Source organism: Chiloscyllium plagiosum, unplaced genomic scaffold (assembly GCF_037043375.1).
Source record: "Chiloscyllium plagiosum isolate Xiang-an unplaced genomic scaffold, Cpla_swu_hap1 HiC_scaffold_1, whole genome shotgun sequence".
NCBI lineage: Eukaryota > Metazoa > Chordata > Chondrichthyes > Orectolobiformes > Hemiscylliidae > Chiloscyllium > Chiloscyllium plagiosum.
This window is the reverse complement of record NW_028270139.1, coordinates 110,224,562-110,234,897: the sequence shown is the minus strand read 5'-3', so window position 1 is coordinate 110,234,897 and position 10,336 is coordinate 110,224,562. Positions and strand designations below refer to the sequence as shown.

The following is a 10,336-nucleotide window of genomic DNA, read 5'->3' as shown; positions in this document are numbered from 1 at the left end:
GCGGGTTGATCTCGCGAGATGTGGGGGTCACTCCCACGCGGGGCGGGGGGGTGGTGTGATGCGGGCGGAGCAGTGGAGGCGGGGCACAGCCGCCCCTCCCCCCCCTCCCCGTCCAGGCCGCTGGTGTGCGGATTGCCTTTTGTTTCTGGTGAAGGGACAAGGAGCCCGGGGAGAGGCCGGAGGCGAGAGCAGGTCCATTGTCGGTGTTGGCGCTGAGCCTCGGAGCGTGTGCGGACAGCAGCGTACACCCTCGCCCGGCCTCAGCAGCGGAGCGGGTTGTCATGTCCCGGGTACTGGATCGGAGCTGCGCCCCCCGGGCTCGCTGCTGACGAGATGACCGTGGCTGTTTTCTTCGGTTGCACTTTCATCGCCTTCGGTCCCGCTTTGGCTCTGTTCATCTTCACCATCGCCAAGGACCCGCTCCGAGTTATAATCCTGATCGCCGGGTAAGCTTGGTGCAGGGGCCGGCCTGCCGTCCCTCCTCTGTCGCAGTCCCCTCCTCAGATTCATTCTCATCGATGCTCTGGAACTGCTCTTTAATCAACCGGGGGGTACTTTTTTATTTAACGCCGCACACTGCGACCGGCGAGTGCTTTTATTTATCTCGCGCCGAGCAATCTGTCCGTCCGGCCGTCAGCACAAATACAAAGCTGCATCTGAACGTGACTTCTTGCGTTATTTTCCTGACCCCCTTTCTGGAGCTTTTTCCAATCAGAGGTGCTCCTTGTCTGCACCCAGTCCATGGTCCCATTGCTGCCCATGAAACTTGAATGTGGATAAGTCCATCGGAAGCTTCAGAAAAGGAGCTGAATTTTGAGTTCGGGCCAGACTCCCAGCAGACTGGCTGTCACTTCAGCTAACATTGTCTATAAAATCTGTCATTCACCTTTTTTTTAAAAAAAATAAAGTCAAGTTTTCTGTATCGAGATTGTTTGCTCTCCATCTGGGATTGGAACTTTCTGGCGTGGTAATTAATCAGACAGTTTTTTTCCCCCACTTCTGTGTGATAGAACAAGTTGACACATCGTTTCGTATTAAAAAAAACCGTGACCTTGTTTGTAAAATGAGATTTGGCTGGCCAACATGTTGAAAAGGTTAGAATGGCATGGGAACTACTGGCAGATTTCAATTTGCACCAACTCTTTTGTTTTCCCCATTGTCTAGTTCTATAGGGGTTTGTGTAGTTTTTTTTCCTCCTATTGTTCACTAGTTACCAGGTTGTTTCATGTCAACCTATCTTTGGCCTCTTCCTGTGATTTATTGTTTTGTTTCTTCCTTGTTAAACTTTGAATGCTTGAACTGTATGATTTAGAACCAGCATCTACCTTTGCTAGCTCACAAAGAATTTAAAACTAGTGATATGTTAGAAAATTTAAAGAAGAACTAAAATCTAGTGAAAAATATTTTTGTTTGAAATTCTTGCCTTTCACACTCCCTTCATCATTCCACTGTGATTTTCTTTCCTTATTTAAAGAAGATCAAGTGTTGTCTTCACATGAAGCTAGCTTAGAATGTATGTTTAGTTAGATCAGATGATAGAGATGTTATTCCTTCCCCATTTAAAAGTCATAGATTTCATTTGAATTATAAGATTTCCATAGTGGAATGGAAGCTGGTCATGTAAAGTTGTCTTGTTGCATCCCCTGGCAGTGCTGGTGCTGCAACAGATTACATTTATACATTTACATTTAACCTGGATAATGCCCAGAGGCATTTCCTGAAGGTATAAGCATGAAAATTGAAGCTGAACTGAAAAAAGAGAAAGTAGAAAGGCATAATCAAATGGAGTGTCGTAAAGGTAGATTTTGAGGAGGAAGCTATAGGAAGGAAGGAACTTGAGGGATTTATAGAAAACACAACAGCTAACATAGGTGATGTAGAGGGAAGTGAGGATGTACATGAAGCAGAGTTATAGAAATAGAGTTTGAGGTGTGATTGTAAGATCACTGGAGTTTAGAACGATTGAGAGGGAAAATAAAGCATGAGGAATTTAAACCCAATATTGCGAACTTTTATGTTGCCACATGAGGGGAATGGAAGCCAGTATAGAGCAGTGTAAATATTGGGACTTGGTTCATGCTAAAATATGAAGAGGTGTCATTTGGGCAAGCTGAAGTTCGCTGAAGATTGGATAACCAGTCAGTAAAGCATCAGCGCAGCTAAGCCTTGCCAGCAAAGACATGGATGTGCATATCAATGGCAGATGGAACAAGGTAGAGGAAAACCTGGATGATGATGTGCATGTGGAAGTAAGTCATTTTGATGGAGTGGGCATAGGGTGGAAAATCTCAGTTGGAATAGGAAGCTGCAAAGAAGCTCATTCCGCCTGAGACTGAAATGGGGGATCCGACTGTGGGCAAGAGTTTGTCCTATAATGATGCTGTAATTCTTCAGTGCTTAGCGAAGGAAACATCAGCTTTAAAAAAGGATGTTGAACAACTGGCCTTGAAAGTTGGTGAAGAAGTTCAGTACATATGGATACTGACCCAGTCAGTGAATCATGTCAGAATGGCAAGAAGTGGATATGTGGGGAGCAGACACTGTTAGGGGAAGTCTGAAATTAAGTGGACAAAATAAGTCCTCTGCTGGAGAACTTGTGGCTTCAGCTCCATGGAATGGAAGGCAGACTGCCTATCACATTGGGTAGTGGAGAAGAGGCATAATAATTGACTGGCAGAGTTTTAGGCTGGATAATATACACTTGCTCATAGTCACGTTGAGCGTCATCCGTGACCATCCGTGGTGCTGTGGCAAAAGCAGAAAGCTGATAAAATGGATTTAAATAGGGTACAGGGAGAGATGTGGGTAGTTTTGGGAAGTGACAGCATGTTCAGAGATCTTGATGGAAATTGGAGTTGGGGCAGTAGAACAAATATTGAGGGTAAACTCTCTGAAGGACGATAATGATCAATTTATAAATACCACCTCAGTGGATGAAGTGGTGTTATTGTATTTCTGTACAATACAGAGGCGATCTGGAAATACTTGTTAACAAGGCTGAACTAAGTGTTTTAGAACATTACTAAATACATGTGTTGCTCTGATTTTAGCGTTTGCAACAGTTCAGCCTTTAAGGAATTCCCAGGCCTTATCGCCCATTGTCACTAATGTTTAGAGATCAAATGCCTGAAGTATCAACTTTGTTTCTGTCTCCGCTGCTACCTGGTCTGCTCAGTTTTTCTAGCTTTTGAAAGCCGTTGGCTATGTAACATTCCAGGACCTTATGATTTGATGTGTGTTATCTGAGATTAATGGTGTATATGATGTTAGTAATGACGATAATCCTCATTATTTTTTGTCAGGTGAGATGTAATTGATATAATCCAAAAGAAAATGCTTCTGTTCTTTTGTCGAGCAGCCAAATTAAATGAAGTTAAGAGGTGAGGTGAAGTCTTTAGATTAAACTAATACCCTTTTAATTAATATTGAGCATGTAAAAAGAACTGCACTTCTTACTCTGAAGTTTCAGTAAGAGAACTGGAGAGATGAGTTAATTGATCTTTTTTCATTAAATCATCTGATCAATTGAAGAAATATCCATATGGGAGAATAGCTGAGTGGAGCCTCACTCATCCATCTCTATTGAACAGAATGAGTACAATGTGGAAATCAAATAAGCTTTATTTAGATAATGTGGTCGAATTTAAATTGTTCAATCTTACCAAAAAAGGCAGTACCATTAAGAGAAAAATTTCTTCAGTTAAATATGTTAGAAAAGTTTCCAGCTGCCATTTTCCACATATGCCACATCATTTTAATAGATGTGAGACATGCATAGAATATTCTATTGACATGCCTTTGCACAAGTCCTACAGCATGCAGTGTTGCATTGTTTTCCTTTGGTCTTCTTATGGGTTGATTAGAATAAAAATACACAAGACATAACTTGACTGTGTAATTGTACCCTTGATAAACTATGCTCCCCCACCAACTTCAAAGTGCCACATTCGTAGTTTCCAATTGAGAACAGAAACTAGGAGCGGGTGTAGGCTTTTCAGCCTTTTGAGCATTCAATATCATCTGGGCTGATCATCCAACTCAGTACTCTGTTTTCTACTTTCTCCCAAAACGCTTTGAACTAGCTCCAAGAACTACATGTAACTCCCTCTTGAAAATATTCAACATTTTAGCCTCACTGCTTCTTGTTGCAGAGAATTTCACAGTCTCTCATTCTCTGGATGAAGAAATTTCTCATCTCAGTCCTAAATGACCGACCCCATGTGCTTAGACTGTGACCCCTGGTTCTGGGCTTCCAGGTTATCAAGAACATCCTTTCTGCATTTATTCCTATCTAGTCCTATTAGAATTTAGTAGGTTTTTATGTGATCCTCTGTGAATGTCTTCCTAATTAATCCAGTCTGTCTTCATCCTGCCATGCCAGGAATCAGTCTGGCAAACCTTTGTTACACTCCCTCCATAGCCAGATTATCCTTCAGATAAGGAGACTGTAACTGCATACAATACTCCAAAGGTGATCTCATCAAGCATCTGTATAATTGCAACAAGACCACTCTGCTCTTGTACTCGAACCCTGTTACTATGAAGGCCAACATGTCATTTGCATTCATTGCCTGATGCTCCTGCATATTTACTTACAGTGACTGGTGTACAAGGAGTCCTAGGGCTCATTACACATGTCCCTTTATCAATTAATCATCAATTAGATAACAATGTGCCTCCTGTTATTGCTCCCAAAGTATACAACCTCACATTGATTCACATTAAACCTCATCTGCCATGAACTTTCCCTCTCAACTTGTACAAATCATATTGAACATCTCTCTATCCTCCTCACAATTTATCCTCCCTCCCAGCTTTGTGTTGTCTGCAAACTTGGAAATATTACATTTAAAGTTCTTGAATATATATTGTGAATAGCAGGATCCAAGCACTGATCCCTGGGTACCCCACTAGTCACAGACTGCCACTTGGAAAATTACCTGTTTATTTCTACTCTGTTCCCTTTCTGCCAATCCATTTTCTCTACAAGTCATACACTACCCACAATGTTATGCTCTTCAATCTCTTATGTGGTACTTTATTGAAAACTTTGAACGTCCAAGTAAACCACATCAAGTGACTCTCCCTTATCATTTCTACTTGTTGCATCCTCAAACATGATTTCCCTTTCATAAATCCATGCCGACTCTATCCAGTCTTGTTCCTGTTTTCTACGTACTCTGCTTTTAAATTTTTTATAATGGACTGAAGCATCTTCCCTACTACTGATGTTAGGCTAACTAGTCTATAAATTCCCTATTTTCTTTATCCCTTTTTAAGAAAAATAGTAGTGTCACATGAGTTATCTTGCAATACAGAGGAACTGTTTCAAAGTCTGCAGAATTTTTAAGGATGACTACCAAAGCATCCAATATTTCTCTGGCTGTGCTGGGATTTAGGTTGTTAGGCCCTGTGGATTTATGGGCCTTTAGTCCCATCAATTTTCCTAACTCCATTTCCCCACTAATGCTGATTTCCTATAGTTCCTCCTCTCACTAGACCCTGCATTCCCCAACATTTTTGTGGCATGTTCCCCATTTTAACTTACCCTGCTTCTGATTGTAAAGGTTCTACATTTGTCTTCACTAATCATTGTCTTTTCACATACCTATGGAAGCTTTAACAGTCGGTTTTACATTCCTCACAAGTTTCCTCTTGTACTTTATCAGTATTTTCCCCATTTTAATCAATACCTATATTTTTCTTAGCTAAAATCTAAACTCCCAATCCTCAGATGTGTTGTTTTCTTTTGACCATTTTGTAAACCCCTTCCCTGGATATAATGCAATCCCTAATTTCCATTGTTAACTACAGTCAGGCCACCTTTCCTGTTTTCGTTTGACAAGAATGTGCCAGACAGGAATGAACAATTGTTGCAGTTCCTCCAGGCACTTTTTAATGTTTGCCATTCCTTATCGACTGACATTCCTTTTAGTAATGTTCCCCAATTTACTGTCTTCAGCTTGTGCGTCATTCTATTATAGATTCCATTAATTAGATTCAGGTTGGTAGATAGTCGGTAGATATATTTTGATAGGCCAGTAACATATCCTTAAATTTCTATCTTGATATCTGAGAAATGTTTTGCTGTCATCAGTGAATTAACAAATGTATAAAATGTGAATAGTTTTCTAACGAACCACGGAGTATGTTGAAAGCATTAAATAAGTACATCCGTCTTCACATTTGAGAAATATGACGTGAAGGTTACACTTAAACCTCCCACAGGAAAAATATGGGCAAGATGTAATAATTAAATGCTTAAAATTAGGAAAGTTATGTCACTTGGGTGAATTTTTCCTGGGTTTTTGAAAGAACCAAAATGGGAAGTCGTCGAAATATTGATCACAGTCTTTCAATACTCATTGTACCAGAGGTCTGGAGGAAAGTTAGATCAGTATTGAGGAAATGGGGGAGGGATTATCTTATAAAGCATGTGGACTCGAATGTTGAGAGTAGCATTTTGAAGTCTTAACACTGATGCAAAAAGTACTGCATAGAAGATAATCATGAAAATAGTTTCCAGTGTCAGGTTGATAATAATGGACATAATGATCAATAGGACAGGAACATGGAGTATGAAAATCTGCATTTCACTGGATTAATATTGAAAGATAGTATGCCAAAAATGGTCCCTATCCCTGTAACTCTGCACTTCCCATGGCCAATCTACTTAACCTGCACATCTTTGGATTGTGGGAGATGCCAACTCCACACAGAATTGTTGTTACTTTCCTTTATAAAAATGTCACAGATTAGAAAAGTAGCACTAATGTTTGGACTTCATAAATTATCTGGGAATCTTGTGGATTGTTTTTGGCTTGGCACTTCAATGAAAAATATAAAAAGCCTTGGAAAAGATACAGTAGTTTCATTAAGCTGTTACTTGGGATGAACAACTTTTGAGGAAGTTGAAAGAAATCAGACTGTTCTTGGAACATAGATGGTTGAAAGTTTGTTAGAATGATGAGATGTTTTGATAAAATGGAAATAAAATAATTTGCTCACAAAGTTATTTAATAATCTGAGGTTGTTGATGTCAAGTCATTGAAAATATGCACATTTTTTTCATTGAGTAGTTGGCTTAAGGAATGTTCCACATGAACTGGTGGCGGAAGCTGATTCCATTTTAAAAAAAAACTTTGAAAGTTACTTGAGGGGAAACTTCAGTTATAACAGACAAAAAGCAAGAGTGCGCAGCCCTGCATGATTGCCCTTTTAGAAGGCCAGCGCAAGCATGGCATGCCAAATTGTTTTCAATTCTACCTTATGTTTCCAGAAATAGAAGTAAATTACGCAAAGGTCAGTTGAGGGCAAACAGATTGCAGTAGGGGGAAATATTCACCACAAGGCTTTTTGTCTTGTACTTGTAAAATGCAAGTTGTGACCCAATTTTCATGTTGAGATCTGAACAAAGGGACCAAAGAACTGTGGATGCTGGAAAACAGGAACAAAGTCAATAATTGCTGGAAAAACTGTGGAGAGAAAGCAGAGTTAATGTTTCGGGTCCAGTGAGTCCCCAACCTTTCTCTATCATAGATACCAATCTTTTCCTTGCTGCAATCAGTACAGAACAAGTCACTGGACCTGACACGTTAACTCCACTTTCCCTCCACAGATGCTGCCAGATCTGCTGAGTTTTTAAAGCAAGCTTTGATTTTGTCTATGTTAAGATCTGCCATGTCTGATTATGATCAAATGAAGGGATAGTAGCAACATGGATTAAAAAATTGAGTGAGTGACCAGAATTGGAGAGCAGTTGTTAGTGAATGTTTCTATGACTGGAAAAAGGTTTGTATTGGAGTTCCACATGGGTCAGTGTTAGAGCCATTGCTCTTCCTGATGTATATCAGTGAAAAATTTCAGTCTCCAGTCATAAATTTAAAATTTGTGGATGATATGAAATCTTGAAATGTTACGAACACTGAGGTTGAAAACTTGAAAAAGACTGTCAGTTGGTGCAATGGACAGTCAGGTGGCAATGATGTTTGATACAGAGAACTGTAGAGTGATTCATTTTGCTAGGAAGGTACAAGCAGACAGTAAAAAATAGAGAACATTTGTAGATGGGATGAAAGAGAGAAGGACATAGTAATTTAAGGTTACAGGACAGGTTAAGAGGGTGAGAATAAAGTATATACCATCCTTAGCATTGATGATAGATAGCTTACAAGAGCAGGAAGGTTATGTTGATTTTTATTCCCTCTTTATGCTTTAAAGCCTGCATTGATTGCCCGTCTGAATGGCTTGCTCAGCCATTTCAAAGGGCATTTAAGGTCAACAACACTACTAAGTCTCAAGTTGGCCAGACCCAGTAAAGTTGGTTCCTAAGGGAACCAGATTTATTTTTATGATATTGAATGATCATTGTCATGATTGCCGTTACTGAGATTAACTTCCAATTCCAGAAGAATTGAATTTACACTCTAGCAGGTGCTTTAGTGGAGTTGATGTCAGTGTCCCACCAAACCTAAGTTTGGGACCCCTAGATTGAGTCCAGTGGCATTAGCATAACAATATGTCTCACCTTAGTTAAAAATCACACAACACCAGGTTATAGTCCAACAGGTTTAATTGGAAGCACACTAGCTTTCGGAGCGATGCTCCTTCATCAGGGAGCCCTCCACTATCACCTGATGAAGGAGCGTCGCTCCGAAAGCTAGTGTGCTTCCAATTAAAGCTGTTGGACTATAACCTGGTGTTGTGTGATTTTTTAACTTTGTACACCCCAGTGGCACAGTGGTTAGCACTGCTGCCTCACAGCACCAGAGACCCGGGTTCAATTCCCACCTCAGGCGACTGACTGTGTGGAGTTTGCATGTTCTTCCTGTGTCTGCGTGGGTTTCCTCTGGGTGCTCCGGTTTCCTCCCACAGTCCAAAGATGTGCAGGTCAGGTGAATTGGCCATGCTAAATTGCCCGTAGTGTTAAGTAAGGGGTAAATGTAGGGGTATGGGTGGGTTATGCTTCGGCGGGTCGGTGTGGACTTGTTGGGCCGAAGGGCCTGTTTCCACACTGTAAGGTAATCTAATCTAATCTAATCTAATCTAATCTAATACCGGCATCTCCAAATCATGTCTCACCTTAGGAAGACATTGATTTGGCCACAATTAGGTAATTGCTTGCAGTTCTGGCCACTGCGCTTTGGGAAAAAATGTGAAGGCATTAGCGAGATTGCTGAAAATATCCATTGAAATGGCCCCAGGGTCAGGAATCTCAAGTGGATAGAAAGTTTGGAGAAGTTGAAACTGCATCTTTTGGATCAGAGAAAATTCAGATGAGATTTGATAGAGCTGTTGAAAATTGAGGGATCTGGATAGAATCGATCAGGTGAAACTTACTATTGGTGGAAAGATTGAAAACAAGGGGGTACAGGTTTAAAATAAGCAATGGCGATAATTAGAAACCTTTACTTATATTGCCTTGAAAAAAGTGTGGAATGTGCTGTCTGCAAGTGTGGTGGAGGCAGATTCATTCAAAGCTTCCAAATGGGAATTGGGCCATTACCTGAAAAGGGGAAAAAAAAGTTGAAGACAGTGGGAGAAAAGGCAGGGGAGTGGGATGATGGGATTCTTCTTCAGAAACCCAGCCTAGAGATATTGGGCTGAATGGCTGCCTTCTGTGTTGTAACAATTCTGTGTTTAAGACTTATATTAATTTGATGCCTGTCTGACAGTTGATTGATTTCTTAAATGTGCACATTTGTTTTTCATACCAATTGAAAAATTCAAAGAGAAATTTGGGTACAAAGCAGTGGAGCTTAGTCCATGTGCCACCTAAGGACACCAGATTTGGAGTGGCCTATCAATTTTAAAGAAGCCATTTTAGGACTTTTAAAAAAAATTATTTCTCTTCTACTGGAGGCTATCGAACCTGGGGGTCTCTAGTACTCTCTGATTTAACAAAAAAAAACCTATTTTTCTAATCAGCCTGTTCAGAGATGTTATTACATACCTGGAGCAGGTGGCCTCAAACCCAGGCTTCCTGGTCTGGGGTAAGGACACTTCTACTGTACCACATGAGGGTCATATATCTGAGTAAATCTTTCCCAGTTACATTTGTGTGGTTGAGACCCTGAAATGCACTTTGTTTCTAATTACTGAGGCAACTCTGTTGCAATACATTGCTTAATTGCGTGACTTCCCTTTTGTAATGGTCATCAGGAACTCAACTCATACATGCTGACCCAGAAATTTCACTAAGTTTCGATGTGTTTAGAATGTAAAAATATGTTAAGTCAGTGATATATTTTTCAAGTATTGTAATGTTCAAAATTGTGGTAGCCAATTTGCACACCATGAAGTCCCACAAATGCACTACTAGACTATTGACATTTAG

At 40.4% G+C, this 10,336-nt stretch overlaps 1 protein-coding gene across 2 annotated transcripts in view; it reads left to right on the top strand.

Annotated features, from left to right (window-relative positions):
- Positions 1–92: 92 nt before the first annotated feature.
- Positions 93–10,336, top strand: part of LOC122548508 (gamma-secretase subunit Aph-1b-like) — a 110,775-nt gene continuing 100,531 nt past the window's right edge. The window contains exon 1 of one of the 2 annotated variants that reach the window (XM_043687262.2): positions 93–446. In XM_043687262.2, coding sequence (XP_043543197.1) covers positions 334–446 — 113 coding nt within the window. In that variant the 5' untranslated portion in view covers positions 93–333. The remainder of the gene's footprint in view (positions 447–10,336) is intronic. The other variant, XM_043687253.2, reaches the window with a different exon arrangement.